The following is a 21,874-nucleotide window of genomic DNA, read 5'->3' as shown; positions in this document are numbered from 1 at the left end:
ATATCTGGAGAGCCCATCGGCATTGCCATGATCAGTACCAGGTCTATGTTCCACTGTAAAGTCCATCCCCTGTAGGGAAATGGACCACCTAAGCAGTTTGGGGTTTTCACCCTTCATCTGATTTAGCCACAAGAGGGGCTTATGGTCGGTCTGAATCTTGAAGTGAGTGCCAAACAAGTATGGCCTCAGCTTCTTCAGGGCCCAAACCACAGCAAAGGCCTCCCTCTCAATAGCTGACCAATTCTTCTCTCTGGGGGTCAGCCTTCTGCTTATAAAAGCAATGGGCTGATCCTGACCATCAAAATTCAGTTGAGAAAGAACAGCTCCCACACCCAACTCAGAAGCATCTGTTTGGACAATGAATGGTTTGGAGTAGTCTGGACTCTTAAGGATAGGTGCTGTGCACATGGCCTGCTTTAGGTCATCGAATGCTTTTTGACAGCCTGCTGTCCACTGAACCTTTTTTGGCATTTTCTTACTTGTCAGTTCATTTAATGGTGTCACAATGGAACCATAGTTCCTGACAAACTTTCTGTAGTATCCAGTCAGGCCTAAGAAAGCTCGAACCTGAGTCTGGGTGGTTGGAGGAGCCCAGTCCCTGATTGACTGTATTTTGCTCTCCAGTGGCTGAACCTGGCCTCCACCTACAAGGTGGCCCAGGTATACAACCTGTGTCTGCCCTATCTGGCACTTGGTGGCCTTGATAGTGAGGCCTGCTGCTTGCAGAGCCTCTAACACTTTCCTCAGGTGGACCAGGTGATCCTCCCAGGTGGAGCTAAAGACAGCAATATCATCTAGATATGCTGCACAGAAGTCATCCAGCCCAGTAAGGACTTGATTCACCAACCTTTGGAAGGTGGCAGGTGCATTTTTCAGACCAAAGGGCATTACCACAAACTGATAATGCCCACCAGGGGTTGAAAATGCTGTCTTGGGCTTGGCATCCTCAGCTAACCTGATTTGCCAATACCCAGCTGTTAAGTCAAATGTACTTAAGTAGTTGGCAGAAGCCAATCTATCTATAAGTTCATCTGCCCTTGGTATTGGGTGGGCATCAGTCTTAGTGACTGCATTGAGACCCCTGTAGTCTACGCAAAACCTCATCTCTCTCTTACCATCTTGGGTGTGAGGCTTTGGCACTAGAACTACTGGACTAGCCCAGGGGCTATCTGAGGGTTCAATGACTCCCAACTCCAACATTTTCTGCACTTCAGTTTTTATGCAGTCTCTAACATGATCAGGCTGCCTGTAGATTTTACTCTTGACAGGTAGGCTGTCACCAGTGTCAACCTCATGGGTGCACCAATTGGTCTGACTGGGTGTCAGAGAGAACATACGTCTGAAAGACTGAAGAACCTGTTTACAGTCTTTCTGCTGATGTTCAGAGAGGCTGCCACAAAAGACAACACCATCTACTGACCCATCATCAGGATTCTGAGTGAGCAGGTCTGGGAGAGGGTCACTCTCCTCCTCCTGTCCCTCATCTATGGCCATGAGCAAGCTCATGTCCTTCCTGTCGACATATGCTTTGAGCCTGTTGACATGGAGTACCCTGTGGGGACTCCTGGGAGTTCCAAGGTCCACCAGGTAGGTGACCTCTCCCTTTTGCTCAAGAATTGTGTGGGGCCCAGACCATTTGTCTTTGAGTGCTGCTGGGGCCACTGGCTCCAACACCCACACCTTCTGTCCAGGCTGGTAAACAGTCAGGACAGCCTTTTGGTCATGCCAAGCTTTTTGAAGTTCTTGACTGGCCTTAAGGTTTTCAGATGCCTTCTCCATATACTCAGCCATCCTGGAGCGGAGACCAAGTACATAGTCCATTATGTTGGTTGCAGGCTTTTTGAGAGGTCTCTCCCATCCTTCCTTCACCAAACACAAGGGGCCTCTCACAGGATGCCCATACAAAAGTTCAAAAGGGCTGTAGCCAACCCCCTTTTGTGGGACCTCTCTGTAAGCAAACAGAAGGCAGGGCATCAGGACATCCCATCTACGCCTGAGTGTTTCAGGTAGTCCATGAATCATCCCTTTTAGGGTCCTGTTGAACCTTTCAACAAGCCCATTGCATTGTGGGTGATAGGGTGTAGTGAATTTGTAATTGACACCACACTCCTTCCACATAGCAGTTAAGTAGCTTGACATGAAGTTTGCACCTCTGTCAGAGACAACCTCCTTAGGGAAGCCCACTCTGGAGAACACTCCAACTAGGGCCCTTGCCACCACAGGTGCTGTGGTGGTCCTAAGTGGAATAGCTTCAGGATACCTGGTGGCATGATCCACTACCACCAGTATAAACTTGTGCCCTGATGCTGTCTGGGGTTCCATTGGACCAACAATGTCAATCCCCACTCTTTCAAAGGGCACCCCCACCACAGGCATTGGTATAAGGGGGGCCTTTGTTGTGCCACCTGACTTACCACTGGCTTGGCAAGTGACACAGGAGCGACAAAACTCCTTGGTATCCTCATTCATGTGAGGCCAGTGAAAGTGTGAGACAAGTCTGTCCCAAGTCTTTGTCTGGCCTAAGTGACCTGCTAAGGGAATCTCATGGGCCAAGGTAAGTAGGAAACCTCTCTGAGACAAGGGTACAACCAGCCTCCTGGTCATGCCAGGCTTGGGGTCTCTTGACTCAGTGTACAGGAGTCCATCTTCCCAGTATACCTTGTGGGTACCTGTGGCGTTCCCAGCAGCCTCAGCAGCAGCCTGCTGTCTGAGGGGTTCAAGAGAAGGGCAGTCTAACTGGTCCTTCCCCAGGTCTTCCCTTGAGGGTCCCCCTGAGCCCAAGAATTCAACTTGATCAAGTTCAAACTCCCTAGGCTCAGTTTCCCTCCATTCCTGTAGGTCAGCCTCCTCTGAGACTTGATCCACAACCTGGGGCAAGGGGGAAGGCACAGCCTTAACCCTACTGCTCTTTTTCTTGGAAGGTGTCTGGTCCATTGTTCCAGGATCCAGCACCTGTTCAGTGGGGCATCTTCTGGCCTGTGACCTGGTCACAGCAAACACATGTGCTGGCAAGCCTAACATTTCCAGATGAGTCCTCTGCTCCACTTCTGACCATTGTGATGACTCCAAATCATTGCCCAACAAACAATCCACTGGGAGGTCTGAACTAACTACAACCTTCTTTTGGCCAGTTACCCCTCCCCAGGAGAAAGCTACAATTGCCATACTATGATTGGTAGTGACATTGCTTGCATTGGTCACCAGGAATTCTGTACCTGGCATGATCTGTCCAGGGTCCACAAAGCTAGGTGTCACCATTGTGACACTGGCACAAGTGTCCCTATAGGCCTGAGCCATTTTTCCATTGATAAAAGGTGTCTGTCTGTATTTGCCCAAAGTATTGGGACTGATGTCAGGGGATATATCCATATCCCCTGTACTGACAAGGACAGCTTGAGTAAGGGTGCCAACTAAGTTGTCACTCCCCTCAGAACCCAGGGTTAACCCTACTAAACCCTTGGGAGGTGCACTACCACTGCTGGCTGTACTAGGGGGCACAGGTGCCTTAGGGGCTGCAGTGGCAGGAGTCTGCCCTCCTCCTTTCTTGGTGCACTCACTAAACCAGTGAGTTTTACTTTTGCAGTATTGGCACCACCTTTTAGATTGGCCTTCTTTCTTCTTTTGGGGAGCCTGACCCCCACCCTCTTTGGGTTGTTGGGGACCTGTCGAAGACTTCTGGTCATTTTGTTCCCCTTTAGAATCCTTACCCTTCTGGTCTGCTTTCTTCTGACCACCTTGATTTTGGCCCTGGTTCTGTTTAACTCTTGTTCTAACCCATCTGTCTGCCTTCTTTCCCAATTCTTGGGGAGAGGTCAGATCTGAGTCAACAAGATGCTGATGCAACAACTGGTTCTGACAATTGTTTAAAATTTGCTCTCTCATCATCAAATTGTACAATCCTTTATAATCAGTAACCTTACTGCCCAGCAACCAGCCCTCAAAAGCCTTAGTGGCACAATCTACAAAGTCAGCCCAATCTTGAGACTGAGTTTTCTGGGTATCCCTGAACAGCACCCTGTACTGCTCAGTGGTTAGGCCAAACCCTTCAACCAGTGCATTCTTCAAGACTTGGTAATCATTGGCATCCTCTACCCTTGTGGTGAGGAGCTTGTCTCTTCCTTTACCCTCAAAGGAGAGCCACAAGATAGCTGCCCACTGACTTGGGGGAACACCTTGCACAGTGCAGGCCCTCTCCAAAGCAGTAATCCATTTGTGGATGTCATCCCCTTGTTTAAAGGGGGGCACTATCTTACCAAGGTGTTTTGTATCAAAACTCCTTTCCCTATTGCTAGGTACAATGCTGCCACCAGTGGGGACTGCCCCACTCAATTGTTGCTCTCTAGCAAAGGCAAGCCTTTCTTTGGCCAGGGCAAGTTCTTCCCTTTCAATCCTCAGATTGGCTGCCTTTTCCTTTGCCTCATACACTCTCCTCTGGGGAGATGTCATTCCCCTTTGAGAGGAACGTTGAGAGCCATTGGTATGAAGGGATCTGTTAGAGCCTCTAGATAGAGACCTAACTCGTCCATTCCCAATGTTAAGCTGACCTGAGAGTGGCCCCAGGGCTCCCCTAGAGTCTCTCTCATGTCTGCTTAAGTTGGTCCGGGTTAGTCTAACGACTTCTACCTGTCCCTGGTCTGCCTCACCCCTAGACTCCAAGTCATCATCCTCATCATCAGCATCATCTGCTTCCTGAAGGGGATGGTCTTGGCTATCAAAGGGACCCTGTAGGGAGGGCATGTTGCCTTCTGAAGTAGAAGGGTCTGGGTTACCAGCCCTTCTTGCATCATGAGTCTCTAAGAGACCAATCAGAAAAGCAGTTGTGGGGTTAGACCCCTGCTTAATCTTCCTAGAGGTACATACTTGTCGTAACTCCTGGAAGCTAAGCACAGCATATCTTGAAGGTATGACCTGTGGAGGGTCAACTGACACAAGGGGAGACTCAGTGTTTCCTCCTTTGTCTGACATGCTGATTCTAGTGTGGTGTAAGTGATGCACCTACCTACACTATGTGTTATCTACTGATCCCTTGCTAGAGTTGCAGCCAAGGTGTGCTAAGCCTTGAGGAGCTACAACAGCTGGTTCAGTAGAACTCAGAGTATTCTAAGCTTTAGTTATATGTACCTAACAGTACTTATGTGATCTTTCAACAAGATATTCTTAGGATACGTGTGGTAAAACAACAGCAAGCTCAAATCCCAACCGCTGCTCACCAATGTGAGAAGGTGGCCTGATATGCAGTGGTCACTATTCTAGTGCCCACTATGTATCAGTCCAGCAACCCTTATTGATGATTGGTTGTAAGTCAACCTTATAGACCAGCTATCCTAGTAGCATGGATACGAGCAGTCTAAGGCTAAAGACTCGAGAGGGCGTGTTAAGCCAGCTGTTTACCACACATATACCCCTTGAATACCCAGTGAAAGGACACCACACAAGTGTTATGAAAATAAACAGTTATTTATTAAAGATCACAACAGCCCTGTACTCTTTATGAGGACAGGGTACTAAGCACAAACCAAAACTCTTACAAAAATACTTAAGTTAGCACAGTATATACAAATGCCCGAGGGGCACGGAAAACCATATACTCTAAAAGTGGAATGTGAAATTCCTAGCAGGTAAGTACAGTACTAATAGCTTTTGGAATCGCTAGGACTTGACTAGGGAATCGTTAGATTACGACTAGGAGGCCTAGGGGACTCGGGTGCAGTGTGTGCACTCTCACGCGAGATGCGGACAAAAGTCTATAGTAGCTAGGAAATAGAAAGTTAGTGTTCTCGGGCGAACCCGACCTGGTAGGGAGAAAACGAAAGTAGATTCTGACCCTTGGATAGTGAGGCTATGCTGGGGCACCGAAATGCCGAAGTTACCTAGCCCAGGGGCTGCAGCTGCATAGGTCTGAAAAGACGTCGGGAATCCTCGTAGACGGACCAGGAGCCGGAAGAAAAGATGCTGGCCGGTGACCAGTGAAGAAAGTTCAGTTGGATCCAAGCCTGGATCTCGAAGATAGATGACACCTGAAAGCAGAGGGGACCAAGTTCGAGACTACTAGCCAGTAGTCAGTGGGCACCAGGAAGGCACCGGATGGTAGCCACCTCGACAAGGTGAGTGGGTGACGCTTGACTCGAAGATCTCACGGACCAGGAGGCGTTGTCGGCGACCAGGATGGAGGATCGAGCTGTCCCACGAAGATAGAAGCTGTCGGCGTCGCTGGACCCAGGATTGGGCAACAAAGCCTTGGCAAATTCAAGCCCACGCGGTGGACCTAAAATGGCGTCTGGAGTGGACCAGGAGGGTCCGGGGTGCCTCTCTTGAAAAAGGAAGCAAGGGCCAGCCTGGAGCAACCAGACCAGCAGAAGAGTTGTCGTCGGGCGTCGTTCAGAAGACCACAAGCCAGCCGGCTAGTAGCCAAACAACGCGGTGCACAGCAAACAGCAGAAGGGCCCCACGCCGATCGTGGAGATGCAGGGAGGCTGACCTTGGGTGCTGGAGCTGCGCTGGGTCGGGGCTTCTCGGACCCCAAAGCACTCACCAGTGGAGGACACGGTGGGCTTGCAGTAAAGATGTCGTGCAGTCTTGGCGATCGTCGGTCCCTCGAGGTCTCGTCGCACTCACGGTTCTCAGCTTTGCTGTAGAGGTGAGTAGAGGTCAGAGGTGCCAGGGAAGCCGGGTCTCGTCGAGCTGGGTCGTCGGATTCGTGATGAAGGACTTGCAGCAGACCGCAGTGTTCTTTAGGATGGTGCCTGCGGATGCAGGGTGACTACTCCTTAGCCACAAGGGAGAATCTTGAAGAAGAAATCGTGAAGTCCTTTCGAAGAAAGTGGTATCTTGATTCCAAAGATGATCTAATTTGAACAGGGGGCCCGCTCCTATCTTTATACTAAAAAAGGGGGCTGACCCGGTGACTAGGTCCTGCCTATGGGTGGGACCAGGAGGGGGGTGGTTACACCCCTCTCCCCTGCCGGACTTCCCCAGGCCAGGGGCTGGTGTGCCCCTGGAACTGGTTCTGACTGGCCTATGCGTAGTGAGCACCGGGGTGCCACTCAGCAGTCACCTTCCTGAAAAGCCCTGCCTACCCAGGATACACAAAACCATGTCTGGGACGGTGCTAGCACCGCCCCGGACAGGAAACCCTTTGTCCAGGCCTCCCTCGCTGGAAGGACTCCCAGCAGCAGGAGGTCAGACTCGTGTCTGTGGTGGCAGCATCCATTTTGTGGAGCTGAGGCTTCAGTTAACTTTAACCGGGGTTCACAGTTACATACATGTCGTGTCCCTCTAGAAGGGTGGAATGCTAACCCCGTCGCCAGAATTGGCGAGGGGTTAGTATTCCAATTCGTATGACACCTTACTCGACATGTTTTGATAAAGCAATACCAAAGTTAGCATTTAACCGCGAGGATTATAATGCACTTAAGAGTATATGGTATGCAATATCATGGAACAGCTATTAGGACTTGGTTCCGCAAGCTGCAGACAGGCTCAGCTCATGCCAGAGCACCATCTCACACGATTCCAAGCACTCTGCCTTCAGGATTGTCAAGGCCTGCCATAGGAGTGACTGATAGGAATCTGTGTGTCCATTTTGGGGTTGGGTATAGGTATACTACACCTACAGCAAAGGGTGGTTACACGACTTTGCCCCAGCTGTCATGCAGCCAGTTGTGTCAAATTTAGGAGGCCAGCCAGGGGTGGCATAATACATGCTGCAGCCCCTGGCAGCCCTGGGTACACCTATGCCCTGAGTTACAGGGTCTGATAAGGTGGCCCAGTACCAATTGGTAGATGCACCTAGGGTACATGAGGTAATTTAGAAAGAGAACAGCCAGGCTGTGGGTCTGATTGGCAGGCCCACAGCCAGAGAAAGTCGTAAACCAGTGAAACAAAAGCAAAAAATCTGGGTGATCATAGGATTGCAGACCCTACTCTCCTACACTCCACACCTCTTCAAATACTTGGGGTTAACTGTTTATCATAATGTGGAGAACCTCAGGTAAGGTAACTAAGGCATCACTTTGAGGTCACTGAAGGGAAATGTGGCTTTTGGTGAAACCTTAGATTACCCATTACGGTGAGACTGGTCCTTAACCAAATGATTATTCTTCATAGATTCCTCCTTTTCTTTATTAACCTGACGGTTTGGGTGCCGATGAATTGGTTTACACAGGTAGATTCTCGGATTAGGGACTTACGATGGAATGGCAAAAGACAATTTCCCTAGAGGTACTTCAGAGGCCTATAACTGAGGGCACTGTACTTGCCCCAGATTACGCATTGCATATTCTAACAGTACAGCTGCAGTGGAAAGCTGGATGGTAACTGTAGGGAGGAGATTGGTCACCTGGGCTAGGAGCCCAGTCTGGCCGCTTTCATGGCATTGTTTTGGAGGAAATTATCGGAAGTGGGCCAGACACTGTTCCATAGCACTGCATTGAAATGCTGAACTCACTGTATTAAAAAAACAACCTTCAAGTTGCCAATTGTATGCCCCGGCCATGCCGTTAGTCGGGCTCCTTGGGAGTTTCTTTGCCACTAAGGAAATGACACTATCGCCTGAGGAGGAATTTTCATTTCTGAGTATTTGTACTTTGCTGGGAAGCTTATCCCATTGGAGACACTGCCTTAAGAGTATCGTGTACTACCTGGTCAGTTTTTAACATCTGGAGCTGTGATGTGAGTGTTTAAGGGCTTCTGTGTCGCGACTGTATAAGAACCCCTACGACACAATCTCCTACAAGTTCCATTTACTATGGAGGCAAATTGGTTACCTGGCTCTATAAAACACTAAAGGTGATTAGACCTAGCCTCAGCAAGGATAAGACGCACTGAGAATCCAATCTGTGAAGAAATAACCCACAAGGGATGGTAATGAGTTCTCTCATGCACTCAAAAGGTTTCTAGGCACACTAGATTAAAATTTGCACTACTTCATTATCTCCATAAGATGTACCGATCACCACAACAAGACACTGGGAGGAGATTCCACCCTATGACCTGCTGCACGTCCATGGGACGGTGGGGTTCCTCTTACATCAGAGAGCAGCTGGGTAGGGCTAAAGAAGAGTCCCTTAGAAGGGAGGAATCCAGAGGTCTGCAGAAGCATCCAATAGTCAAACTTTTCGGCAGAGTTCTCCATTATTTTGTTAATTAGCCCGAGGATTCAGAAGATTTGTAACTGGAACGTTGAGATTCTGTACCTGTGTTAATCTTGATGTGATAATAGTCCCAGTGATTGTCGAGCGGGCAGCACTTGCCTAAAGGTGACAAGAAGTTAACACTGAGTCAACGTTTGGGACAATCGGCTAAGTCTGTAACGAGAAAAGCTGTCCTTAACCACCGAAGTTTGTAAAGTTATGAGCGTTTATTGTATACAATATGCTCAAAATGTTTTAGATTATCAGCACTATGGTGGTAGGTGTGCTATTAAAGGAACCTAATAATACTTAGACTGGAGAGGTAATGTGGTGTAATGCAACTGTGGACATGTATCTGGATAAATGGCAGTAAAAAGATTTCGACATAGCGTAGTTGGTCAGGAGATGAATGGATTGACCGACACCCCGTACTGTATGCAGTAGTGGGCAGAAGAAAAATGTGATGGTCACAATAACATATCAGTGGTTGAAGAAGGCTGACTGAAATCCTCCATAAGTAAGTCTACTACTACTAAAATAATTATTGTAAAATCGCAATGTCTTGGGTAACTCCAGGCCAAAAAATGGATAAAACAATGGTGCGGCTGGTGCTGTCTGTAGGTAGAGAAATGGATGTCCTAGAAATGTTTCACTTGCTGAGTTTTTTTAAACGAAGATGAAAGCAGAAATGCATCTAATTCATAGCAGCTAGGTGGCTGCAGAGCAGGCAGCATGTCTAGAAAATAGATTTACATCAAAACAATTTGGATTACCAGGGCTCCTTGTGATACCAGATGTCTTGATCCGCTGGAGTTAATGGTTTCATTGCTTCCTGAGGAGCTGAACATGGAGACTGTGGGCTGTGCTCCATTTTGACAGATGATGCCATCTTTAAAGAAGAAAACCGCAGCATTCTTTGTTCTCTGGCACCATCCTGCATTTGGGAGTAACTGGCATAAAGAACACAATTTCAACAGCTGCCTAGTGAGAGAGGAAATGGAAGTACAACGATGTTATGGGATCCTGATGTTGGCTGCCTTCAGTGACAGTTAAAACAAATACACCCATCGTGCTCCTAAGGCACTTTTTCGTAAAAAGGAGTAAAAGCAGGTTTGAAACAACTTTCACTATGGACAGTATCTTGGCAGACGTGCAAATCTGGCTGCATACCGACATAAGGAGCACAGGCCGAATAAAACTAATACTACTTATAAAAGCCCCTTATCACCAGTTGGAGTGTTGATCTGATGTAACTGGCTCATGACGGATCTTGCATGATGGGGTCCTACTTTACCTGTGTAACTTGCTCTCTTTATAATGGTACTTTATTTTTTATTTTACATCTTGGTCATGATATGTTGCAACAAGCATAATTTCTTCTTGACAATATAATATTATAATCAGGAGACTGTATTGAGCAGGTGAAGTAACTGTGCATGGAAAATAACGACCGTACTCCCCTACCACAAGCTCCAGAATGTACACTCCTAAGCCCATTGGAGTGCCTTGCTTCATCTCCTGGGTACCACTGTCTCCTCCCACATGCATCACTACTCCCTTCAGACAAACATTGCTCACTTTGTCCTGGCATAGTTATCAGAGCAGCTCGCTTGCTGTCTCTTGCCACGTCTCATTCCCCTTGAACCTTGCCAAGTCTCTGGCTTATGGAATTGAAGAGACCACATATAGGATGCGCCAAGTCTCTCCTGAGGTAGTCTTCTTTCAAGTCACTGACTTCTTTAGTCCGTCCTCGTTCACTTTCCCATCATACCTTGCTTGCAGCGTCTGATGCACCATGCATGCAGGATCGTGACACATTTTAAACAGTCTGCTGATGCCCCTCCTCCAGTCGCCCAAAATGCCTTGCGTGAAATGAAGTTGGTGCTTTGCATTATCCCGTTCACAAACCAGTGCACCTCCGGGAGGACCTGGCCTGGCAGTTCGGGCTGGACTGTTCCCTTTGGGTGCAGGGTCAAGACTGATTTGCATATGGCTGGGTCCAAACTGGAATGGCAGGGTGAGCAAAAAAACGATGGATTTGGGCCTGAATCTCTGTACTGGGGTGAACGTATGACCTTGTTCTGCATTCTGTCCATCAATTGTTCTTTTTGCATTTCTCCCTTCAGACAAACATTGCTCACTTTGTCCTGGCATAGTTATCAGAGCAGCTTGCTTGCTGTCTCTTGCCACGTCTCATTCCCCTTCAACCTTGGCAAGTCTCTGGCTTAGAATTGAAGAGACCACATATAGGATGCTCCAAGCCTCTGCTGAGGCAGTCTTCTATCAAGTCACTGACTTCTTTAGTGAGTCCTCGCTCACTTTCCCACCATGCCTTGCTTGCAGAGTCTGATGCATCATGCTTGCAGTATCGTGACTGTTTAAACACAGTCTGCTGATGCCCCTCCTCCCGTCGCCCAAAATGCCTCGCGTGGAATGAAGTTGGTGCTTTGCATTATCCCGTTCACAAACCAGTGCACTATAGACACATTCTAAGGCTCTTCCCGAGCAAGAGGTACTCTTGAATTAAATGGACAGATTAGTGCAAAGTCACAGGTCATGCACAGCAGTCTAAGTCACCAAAGAGGAACGCATTGGGGGCAGGTGCACTTTGCTGGGGAGTTCTGCGGAGACGACCCTGCCTGGACGTATAGATTTTAATAACTTGATTAACCTAGTGGTTTCTTTACTTCTGAGTAAACACAGAATCCGACTGTGTGCTTTCTACTTTGCGTTAATGTATTTTCAACACTGAGGTAAATTGGTGGCTGAGCCTGCTTTCAGTACCCTTCTCACCCCCCACAAATTGCCAATTGCACCTTCACCCTATTGGTACAGAGGATACTCGTGCCTTATATTCTTTGCTTCAGCTGGTTTGACAGGTCATGTGCTGAGGTAGTGAAGAGGTCTGAATGTTTTGAAGGTATTCTCCTTGATGTTTGTCGACACTCTGGTTGCACCTCACACTGGTGCAACTCAGGCGGATACTTCCACAGTTGTTATACATGTCCCCACTAAGTGGACCGCATTGTGGAGAAAAATGATGTTTCCCTTCTTTCTCTTTCAGACGTTGGCGCCGGCCATAGACTGGATGCCCTTCCTCAGGACAGTCTTTAGCCCTGTGGAGATTAACGAGTCTGAGCCGGTTGTGGTGTACGCCAAAGAATATCTGGTGCAGGTCTCGGAACTCATCAATACTACAGACAAAAGGTGAGTGGGGATGGTAAAGCCAGATTGGCATGGGAGAAGAACTGAAGGTTTACCTCTACGTGGCAACTGATGAAGCTACTAAGAAACGTGATGGCTCTGCATTAGGTCTGTACAATGGCCATTACAACAAGAGACCTCAGAGTTGTGCAACACTGATAAGGGGTTGAGGCTGGATGGGACAGGCTGTCTGCCATTGTACCTGCTGCTGCAGACTCATTCAGCACAGTGGGCTTGGGGTCAGTCAGAGGGTGGATAGAAGACTTGATCTTTGTTGGTTACTTCCTGTGGATTTGAATATATGTAACTCACCATTTTAAAAGCGTTTTAAGAAATGTAATGAGTTTTCCAAGATTTTGTTGTAAAAATGTTCTACAGATCCTGGTCTTAATCTGTTCTGCATCCTTTCAGGTGAGCTATTTGAGTGTCTAGTTCGCTTGCTGACCTCAGGAAAGAGGGCACAGAAGTGGGGTTGGGCTTCGGATTCTGTTTTACTTTGGAATTAGATGTTCGAGGCATATGGGCTGCAGATGGTACATTATGAATAGATCGCCATCTGGTGTTGGGCTCGGATGATTGCACTTTGTTTTTCTCTTGGAGAGTCTTTTGTATCTTGGTGACTCCTCCCTTAGTTGGTAGTGCGCATGGGCATCGGCTCCATCCTTAGATTGTTTTTTTCCGCCATCGGGTTCGGATGAAGATCGAGACGCTCCAGATCAACTTCTGAAGAAAGTGATTTTTCGGCGCGTATTCCCTTTCCAATTCGACGGTATTGTTAGCGAACGCGTTCTTTTCCATTCCGACGCGTTACAAATTCAAAATAGAAGAGAAAAACTTGGATCTACGTCGAGGAACAAGAGACCTTTCTCGGCGCAGTCAAGCCCGGAGTCCATGGAAAGGACTCCATTCAAAAAATGTCCATCGTGTGGTGCTAAGTTCCCACACAAGGACCTACACGAGGTGTGCAACCTCTGCCTATCGCCTGAACACGAATCCAGGGACTGCGAAGCCTGCGCAGCATTCTCCTCCAAGCTAACGATCAGAAATCGTCGAGCTCGAAGGCACGAGGCTTCCAGAATGCAGGCGGAGGCGATCCCGGAGCTGTTCGGAGACGAACAAATCGAGGAAGAAGAGGACCAGTCGGGGTCGGAAGGGGACCAGTCGGAGGTTGAAGAACTCTTCGAGCAACAAACCGTGAGTGACGACGTCCCCTTACCGAAAAACCGACCCCGTGCGGTAACGACCCCGCCCTCGGGCCCGGTCAAATCGCTGAAAAAAGTTTCCGATGCCCCGCCTTACGGGCCCGGCAACAAAACCGAAACTGAAACCGAAACACTCGGAATCCCACCACGTCGGATCCGAGAAAAGGGCGTCATCGACTTCGACACCGAGGCGGCATATAAAGGAGAGCTCGGTATCGAAACATTCCATGTCGAAAAAGAAATATGATGTATCGCCCAAAAGACACTCGATACCCAAAAAATCGGAATCGAGCAGACATTCGGTGTCGAAACCAGAAAGATCTGAGGATCGAAAACAAAAACAGCTCTCGGAACCAGGACCTTCGGTACCGATTCAAGAGCAACAAACAGATCCCAAGCAAAAGATCTTGTTTATTGACCCACAAACTGGGAAAGTGGTCACGAAGAAGAGAAAGAGTGAACAGTCAGAAGATAAACCTCTTCCTCCAAAAAAGAGAACAATGGGGACGAACATAACTCCTCCTGCTTCTCCTCGTCCTAAAGACACACCCTCTTCTCCTATTCCTCACAATAGGCCACATATTCCTACACCCTCCACACCAAGACCAGCTACACCTCAGTCAGATGTAGACAGTGATATAGGGGAGGGAGAACCTCAAGGGGATGACGAATCTATCCAGGATGAGGAAGATCCATGGGAAAATTACGATGTAGGGTCGGATGAGGACAACGACCCAGAGCTATACCCCTCAAAGCCTTCACCACCTGATGATAACACAGGTTTTGTGCAGCTCATTAATAGGGCAGCAAAATATCACAAACTAGATATGCACACAGAACCTCAGATAGAGGATTTCTTGTTAGAGACTCTACCTAGTGCACAGAGAACATCAGGTACTCTTCCTATGCTAAAGGGTCTTCTCACTCACACAGAAGAAATATTCGAAAACCCAGTGAGAGCCAGGGTGTTAAACCCAAGAATCGATAAAAAATATAAAGCGGCTCCAAAGGACCCAATATTTATTAGAGGGCATGTACCTCTAGACTCGCTGGTGGTCTCAACCGCTCGTAAGAGAGCAAACTCATTATCTACAGGAGAGGCTCCTCCACCAGATAAAGAGTCGAAGTTAATAGATGCATCAGGCAAGAGAGTAGCATCACAGGCAGCAAATAGCTGGCGTATAGCTAATACACAAGCTCTACTCGCACGTTACGACAGGGCACATTACGATGAGTTAGAAAAACTTCTCACACATCTTCCTAAGGAACATCAAAAGAAGGCAGACCAATTAATTCAGGAAGGTAAAATAATAACTAATACTTCCATTAAGTGTGCGTTAGACGCAGCAGACACTGCAGCAAGGTCTATTAACACTAGTGTCATGCTAAGAAGGCACGCATGGCTCAGAATCTCAGGATTCAAACAAGAAGTTCAAACAGCCCTACTGAACAGACCATTTGATCAGAAGACATTGTTCGGTTCAAGTACAGACGAGACATTAGAAAAGATGAAAAAGGATACAGAAACGGCTAAGTCAATGGGAGCATTGCAACAGCCAACGCACAGAGGTTCCTTTCGTAGATCCACCTATAGAGGGGGCTCAAAAAACACAGGAACAAATCAGCAATCCACATCTTTCACACCAACATCACCCAGAGGTAATTCAAGAGGTAATTACAGAGGTAACAACAATAAGGGTAGAGGCCGCGGAAATAATAACAACCGCAACGCCTCAACACCAAAACAGTGACTTCATAGATCTCCCCCCAGACCACATAACACCGGTCGGGGGACGTCTATCACAGTTCCTACCTGTCTGGGAAGACATCACGTCAGACAAGTGGGTGAGACAAATTATCCAACATGGTTATTGCCTAGAACTCACAGCTACCCCACCAAACATCCCCCCCAAACAGCGCCCAATGAGTCAGGATCATTTGACATTGTTAAGAGAAGAAGTGCTAGCACTTCTACAAAAGCATGCAATAGAGAAGGTCCCAAAGGATCAACAAGGGACAGGAGTATACTCTCTATACTTCCTGATCCCCAAAAAGGACGGGTCCCTACGACCAATATTAGACCTCAGACCTCTCAACGCTTACATAAATTCGGAGCACTTCCACATGGTCACGCTCCAACAAGTACTCCCTTTACTGAAGCAAGGGGACTTTCTTTCTACACTGGATCTAAAAGACGCTTACTTTCATATCCCAATTCACAAAGCCCACAGAAAATACCTAAGGTTTGTGTTAGAAGGACAACACTACCAGTTCAAGGTCCTTCCGTTCGGTGTCACAACAGCACCAAGAGTTTTCACAAAATGCCTAGCTGTGGTGGCAGCACACCTAAGAAGACAACAAATACATGTCTTCCCATACTTGGACGATTGGCTAATAAAGGCCAAATCCAAGGAAGAATGTCTTCACAACACACAGAAGACAATTCAACTGCTGCACCACCTAGGGTTTACGGTGAACTACAAAAAATCACACCTGCAACCAAACCAGATCCAGCAATACCTGGGGGCTACAGTAGACACAGAAAAGGCAATAGCATACCCCAACCCAATCAGAGTACAGACAATGGTCGGGTTAATACAAAAATTTCAACCACAACACTCACTACCAGCACGAGTGTTTATGCAACTATTAGGCATGATGTCCTCTTGCATACTGCTAATACCACATGCCAGACTACAAATGCGTCCAGTACAAGAGTGTCTAGCGACACAGTGGAATCAGGCTCAAGGTCAGATTACAGATCTGGTGTTGGTAAACGACCGGACGTATCGCTCTCTGAAGTGGTGGAACACAGAAAACATTTCCAAAGGACGGTCGTTCCTAGAGCCAGTTCCACAAGTAATAATAACAGCGGACGCATCGCTCTCCGGATGGGGAGCGCATATGGACAAATACACAGTACAGGGGAAGTGGAGTGCGCAGCAAAAGAAGCTGCACATCAACTACCTGGAACTGTTAGCAATATTTCTAGCACTAAAAGCTTTCCAAATGCAAATAACAAACAAGGCAGTCCTGATCAGAACAGACAACATGACTGCAATGTATTATATTCAAAAACAGGGGGGGACACACTCTCTCCAACTGTCCAAACTAGCACAGGACATATGGAGATGGGCCATTCCTCAAAAAATCTACCTGTTAGCGGAACACCTACCAGGAATTCAAAATCAAATAGCAGACATCCTAAGCAGACAGTCAGAACAAGTTCACGAATGGGAACTGCACGACCAAATACTACAGCCATTCTTCCAAAAATGGGGGCAACCAGAGATAGATCTGTTTGCAAATCATCAAAACGCAAAATGCAAACAATTCGCATCCAGGTACCCACACCAAAGGTCCCAGGGCAATGCACTGTGGATAAATTGGTCCAACAAATTTGCTTACGCGTTCCCTCCTCTACCACTAATTCCACTACTGGTGAGGAAACTGCAGCAGCACTCAATGACAATGATACTAGTGGCACCCACGTGGGCAAGACAGCCGTGGTTCACCACGCTGCTACAACTCTCACAAGTACCACATCAAAAGCTAAGATTATTACCCATGCATCTTACACAGAACCATGGAGAAATAATGCACCCAGATCCCAAACAACTGAACCTAGCGATCTGGCTCCTGAGGTCATAGAGTTTGGGTATTTAGATTTACCACCAGAATGCATGGAAATCATTAAACAGGCAAGACGTCCTACCACCAGAGCATGCTATGCAGCAAAATGGAAGAGGTTTGCTATACACTGTAACAGTAAGCACATCAACCCTCTGGACGCATCCACTAAACAAATCATTTGCTACTTATTACACTTACAACAATGTAATCTAGCATATACATCTATTAGGGTTCATCTAGCAGCCATAGCGGCGTACCTACAGAACAGACAACACCTGTCATTGTTTAAAGTACCAGCAATTAAAGCTTTCATGGAAGGACTCAAAAGAGTCATTCCACCAAGAAGACCACCTTCCCCAGTCTGGAATCTCAACATAGTGCTTACCAGACTAATGGGGCCACCCTTTGAACCTATGCATAGGTGTGAAATACAATTCCTCACATGGAAGGTGGCCTTCCTCATAGCTATCACGTCACTTAGAAGAGTAAGTGAACTGCAGGCTTTTACGATTCAGGAACCATTTATGCAGCTACACCAAAATAAAGTGGTTCTTAGAACAAACCCAAAATTCTTACCAAAGGTTATTTCAGCATTCCACATCAATCAGTCAGTGGAATTACCGGTTTTCTTTCCAAAACCACAGACAGTAGCGGAAAGAGCCCTACATACACTGGATGTTAGGAGGGCCATATTGTACTATATAGAGAGAACACAAACTTTCAGAAAGACAAAACAGCTATTTGTTGCGTTTTCTCCCACACATAAAGGCAATCCCATCTCCAAAGCGGGCATTGCCAGGTGGATTGTAAAATGCATTCAAATATGCTACTTAAAAGCAAAGAGAACATTAACTGTTCCTCCTAGAGCTCACTCTACACGTAAACTAGGGGCATCTATGGCATTTCTGGGAAACATTCCACTAGATGACATATGCAAAGCGGCTACCTGGGTTACACCGCACACTTTCACAAAACACTATTGTGTAGATGTGCACACAACACAACAAGCTAGAGTGGGACAAGCAGTATTAAAAACATTGTTTCAGACAGTTGCAACAGACACGGGCGACCACCGCTAGGGAGAGAACTGCTGTATAGTCTATTCATAATGTACCATCTGCAGCCCATATGCCTTGAACGGAATATGCTACTTACCAGTATGCATCTGTTCTTGGCATAGAGGGCTGCAGAGTGGTACATGCCCTCCCAGCCTCCCCGGAAACCTGTGTCTGTTCCAACACTATCTTATTTAGATACACTTACATGGGCACTCTTATCTGTATTCTACTATACTACTCCATCTAACCCTACTATGGCAAAACAATCTAAGGATGGAGCCGATGCCCATGCGCACTACCAACTAAGGGAGGAGTCACCAAGATACAAAAGACTCTCCAAGAGAAAAACAAAGTGCAATCATCCGAGCCCAACACCAGATGGCGATCTATTCATAATGTACCACTCTGCAGCCCTCTATGCCAAGAACAGATGCATACTGGTAAGTAGCATATTCCTTCTAGTTGTAAATGCAGCACAAAAAGCTAGTTTGTGTGTGTTGGGATGCAGTTCCTGAGCCTTGCTATTCCATTCACCTGCCCTAACTTGGCTCAGACATCTCTGAAGTGGAGGGACGCTCAGTAACTGAAGACTGGGTGACTCTTGCCTTTGGGAGGTTCACCTGGGGATTACTGCAGTCCACGAGGGTGCTCCCCTACAGCATACTGCTTGCTCAACTGACCACGATTTCTGTAACTTTTGTGCCACCACGGATGGAGACTGTTCTCCATGGCTGCTGCCCAGGAAGAATTTTTAGGCACAGAGCGCACCAACAATTCTCTCCCTGTCTTCTCCTGAGCAGTCTCCTCAACAACTACATGATGTGGAACGTCGTGCGCAAGGCGTCGGCCTTCTTGGATCAGCGTTTCCAGGACGCAGAGGAGAAGTTCTTGCAGGCCATGTACGGGACCAAAAAGGTATGGTTCCGACCCAAGAACAGCACAAATGCTTTTAAATGCTTCGTTATGGTTTGTCATGCTGTAGTGCAGTCTCTGCTGTTAACCAATGCGGAGAGTACATCTGCAGATCTTGCATATTAATTGTATTTTAGGGACATCATTCATTTTCCCTTTGTTTTTGTTTGTGGTTTTTAAAAACTTTCTTCTATTGCTTGGAAAAATGACACTGCAGTTTGAAGGGAGTGCCTGCTTGCTCAATGACCAATCTAATAAGCTTATTATAATAGGCTTAGATCTTTGATAATTCCTGGACGATCTGTCTTTTCAGTCGGCCTTGCATTTGTGTGATTTGAATGCAGTATCTCAGTTTTACTAATCAGAGGTCCGGACAGAGCATCATCCGCTAATCCAGCTGTAATTAGTATTTCTAGACTTTTGCTTAAAGTTCTGTACAAGACTTTTCAAACCTCTGTCCTCCTGTAATTTGCATTTTCTCCTTCAATCAATGAGAGCCCAGTGGGGGTGTTGTATTTTTTCTGTGCTGTTGTGTTGTGCTGATGGGAGTGCATCTGAGGTTTGCATGCATTGTACCGAAGTATGGCTACTGTCCCCTCCACCGAAGTTGTGCATTGGCTGGTCCTGGTGGCAACGAATTAGTAGTCCTGGGACACCCTGGGGTGCGGGGGGGAGGGGGTACTACTGTGTCATGGAGGCCCCAGCATGTGTGTGTTTTTGTTTTGATTGTGTTTGTTTTGTTTGTGTGATTTCCCCTTTGGACACCATCTGGTGATCCCAGACTCCATTTACACCTTCCAACACCACCTCCCAAAACCTGTTCAACCTAGTGGGTAATGGAAGCTGCTATCACATACGTTCTTGCCTATATTGTTCTAAGGATATTCACGTTTAACCCCTTGCATGCGGCGCAAATGTTCGTGTGTGATTGCGGGGGGGGGGGGGTCAAAAATTCAATTATGATGTATGAGGGATAGATAGATAGAGAGGGAGGGGGCACTTAAAGGGGGCAAATGGTGATGCATTAATCCAATACCCATATTGTGATGATAGTTAATCGGACCCTTTCGCCCTCACAGAGCTGCCTCCCCCGCTGGAAGTTCTGCATCAGCGACACCGACAGTAATCTGGGTTTTGCACTCGGAGCCATGTTCGTGAAGGCCACGTTCGCTGACGACAGCAAGAGTACGGTATGTCCTGACCTCCTGCAGTTGCTTTCTGTAACGTTGAGCACAAGGCACTCCTTATGGCGGACTCCAGCCACTTGACCTTGGCACGAGGAGCACACCCTAGTTGTATGACTGCGCTATATAAATGACACGGCACTGACAGTCCTCAATCTGCCTGTGATCTCTCCTCACGGCAGCGTCACCCTCGTCATCCAATAGTCTCTACTCACAGCAGCGTCAGGAGGACGCACCGTGACGTCCTCCGCTGTCCCGCCCCTCATCACGTGCGTCAGGAACACTGCATCTCACGTTTCCTGCTCCGTGCGTGAGTAGGCCACCCAGTCCTTTGTTTTAATTGAATTGTGGGGCTTGTAGTTATGATTTTATAGAGTATTAAGCAGGAATACAATTCCCAGCACGAGAAACACGGGCTACTCGCGCATAGAAGTGGCTAACACGTTAGAAGATCATTGACGAATGCCATTCTGGTGGTGCTGTATTACTAATAGCAGCGCCGAGTACCGCAAGGCACTGGGGTTTCTCATTTTCATAATCCCTACTTTACAAATCGGCACCGCAGATAGCACTGCTTTAATATCCCCTTTCGGTATAACAAGCTTTACAGTTAATGATGGATGACATGTCAGCAGTCCAGTTGCCCTGGCTGTGTACCCTAAGCTATCTGTGTCAGGAGGCCCACCCTTCGGTGCCATAAGTTTTTTTTGTGTTCTGTTCTTTTTATGCTTCACAGAACTGGCCATACTTCAATCCTTTCCCTCAAGAGAAATACAACCCTAGGGTTTCTTGACTGGGTGATCTATTATTCTAACTCCAAATAAAAAATATGTAGAATAAATACCTTTGCTTAGTGAATGCAAGAAAGGAGAGCAGAAATGTGGGCAGGTCCGTGCGCATGCATGTACCCAACAAGTCTGCATGCTCTTTAGAGGTGGCAGAGCCCTTCAAGATGGGGTAGGTTGAGCTTGAGGGTATCGGGCACCTTAGCAGCTGCCTATGGTTGACTCCCTGGCTCAGCAGATCTAGAGTGGCCCAGTGGGGTAGTACTCTTGGCACAACACGTTGTTGATCTGCGTGCTGCCAGCAGGACCTGGGACAGAAGTCTCTTCTGCGGATATCATCTTTCTGCTGCCCATGTCTGTAGGGGTTGTTTTGGGCATGGAGCAGGTGAGGACGGTGTGGTATTCTGCCTGCCAGTACCTGATCCTTCTCACGCACCTTTTTTTTTTTTTTCTTCACCCAGGCTCAGAACATGATCAAGGAGATCCGAACGGCCTTTGAAGAAAGCCTGGCTGGCCTGGTGTGGATGGACGACGAGACCCGGCGAGCAGCCAAGGACAAGGTAAGGCCCAACGCTAACACCGTGTGACCCAGTGGAGAATCCGTGAAATCCACCCATCTCAAAGGTACCTTTTGCAGGGCAACGGAATCGAAGAGCATTGCCACTTGCGTAACGAAAATTGAGGGGGCCTCCCTGCACAGTACGAAGAAGGTCCCCCCTCCAATCTCAATCAGGAGTTCTCTGGCCAGAGTGCAGTGCTGAGGGA

At 47.5% G+C, this 21,874-nt stretch overlaps 1 protein-coding gene across 2 annotated transcripts in view; it reads left to right on the top strand.

Moving 5' to 3' along the window:
- ECE1 (endothelin converting enzyme 1) overlaps positions 1–21,874 on the top strand; it is a 381,652-nt gene that overhangs the window by 294,565 nt on the left and 65,213 nt on the right. For both annotated transcript variants that reach the window (XM_086921670.1, XM_086921669.1), the window contains 4 exons: positions 12,196–12,338; positions 19,029–19,143; positions 20,220–20,330; positions 21,571–21,669. In XM_086921670.1, the coding sequence (XP_086777796.1) occupies positions 12,196–12,338; positions 19,029–19,143; positions 20,220–20,330; positions 21,571–21,669 (468 nt within the window). The remainder of the gene's footprint in view (positions 1–12,195; positions 12,339–19,028; positions 19,144–20,219; positions 20,331–21,570; positions 21,670–21,874) is intronic.

Source organism: Lissotriton vulgaris, chromosome 5 (genome assembly GCF_964263255.1).
Source record: "Lissotriton vulgaris chromosome 5, aLisVul1.2, whole genome shotgun sequence".
NCBI classification, from domain to species: Eukaryota; Metazoa; Chordata; class Amphibia; order Caudata; family Salamandridae; genus Lissotriton; species Lissotriton vulgaris.
The sequence above is the reverse complement of the archived record's forward strand: the minus strand, read 5'-3'. Positions and strand labels throughout refer to the sequence as shown.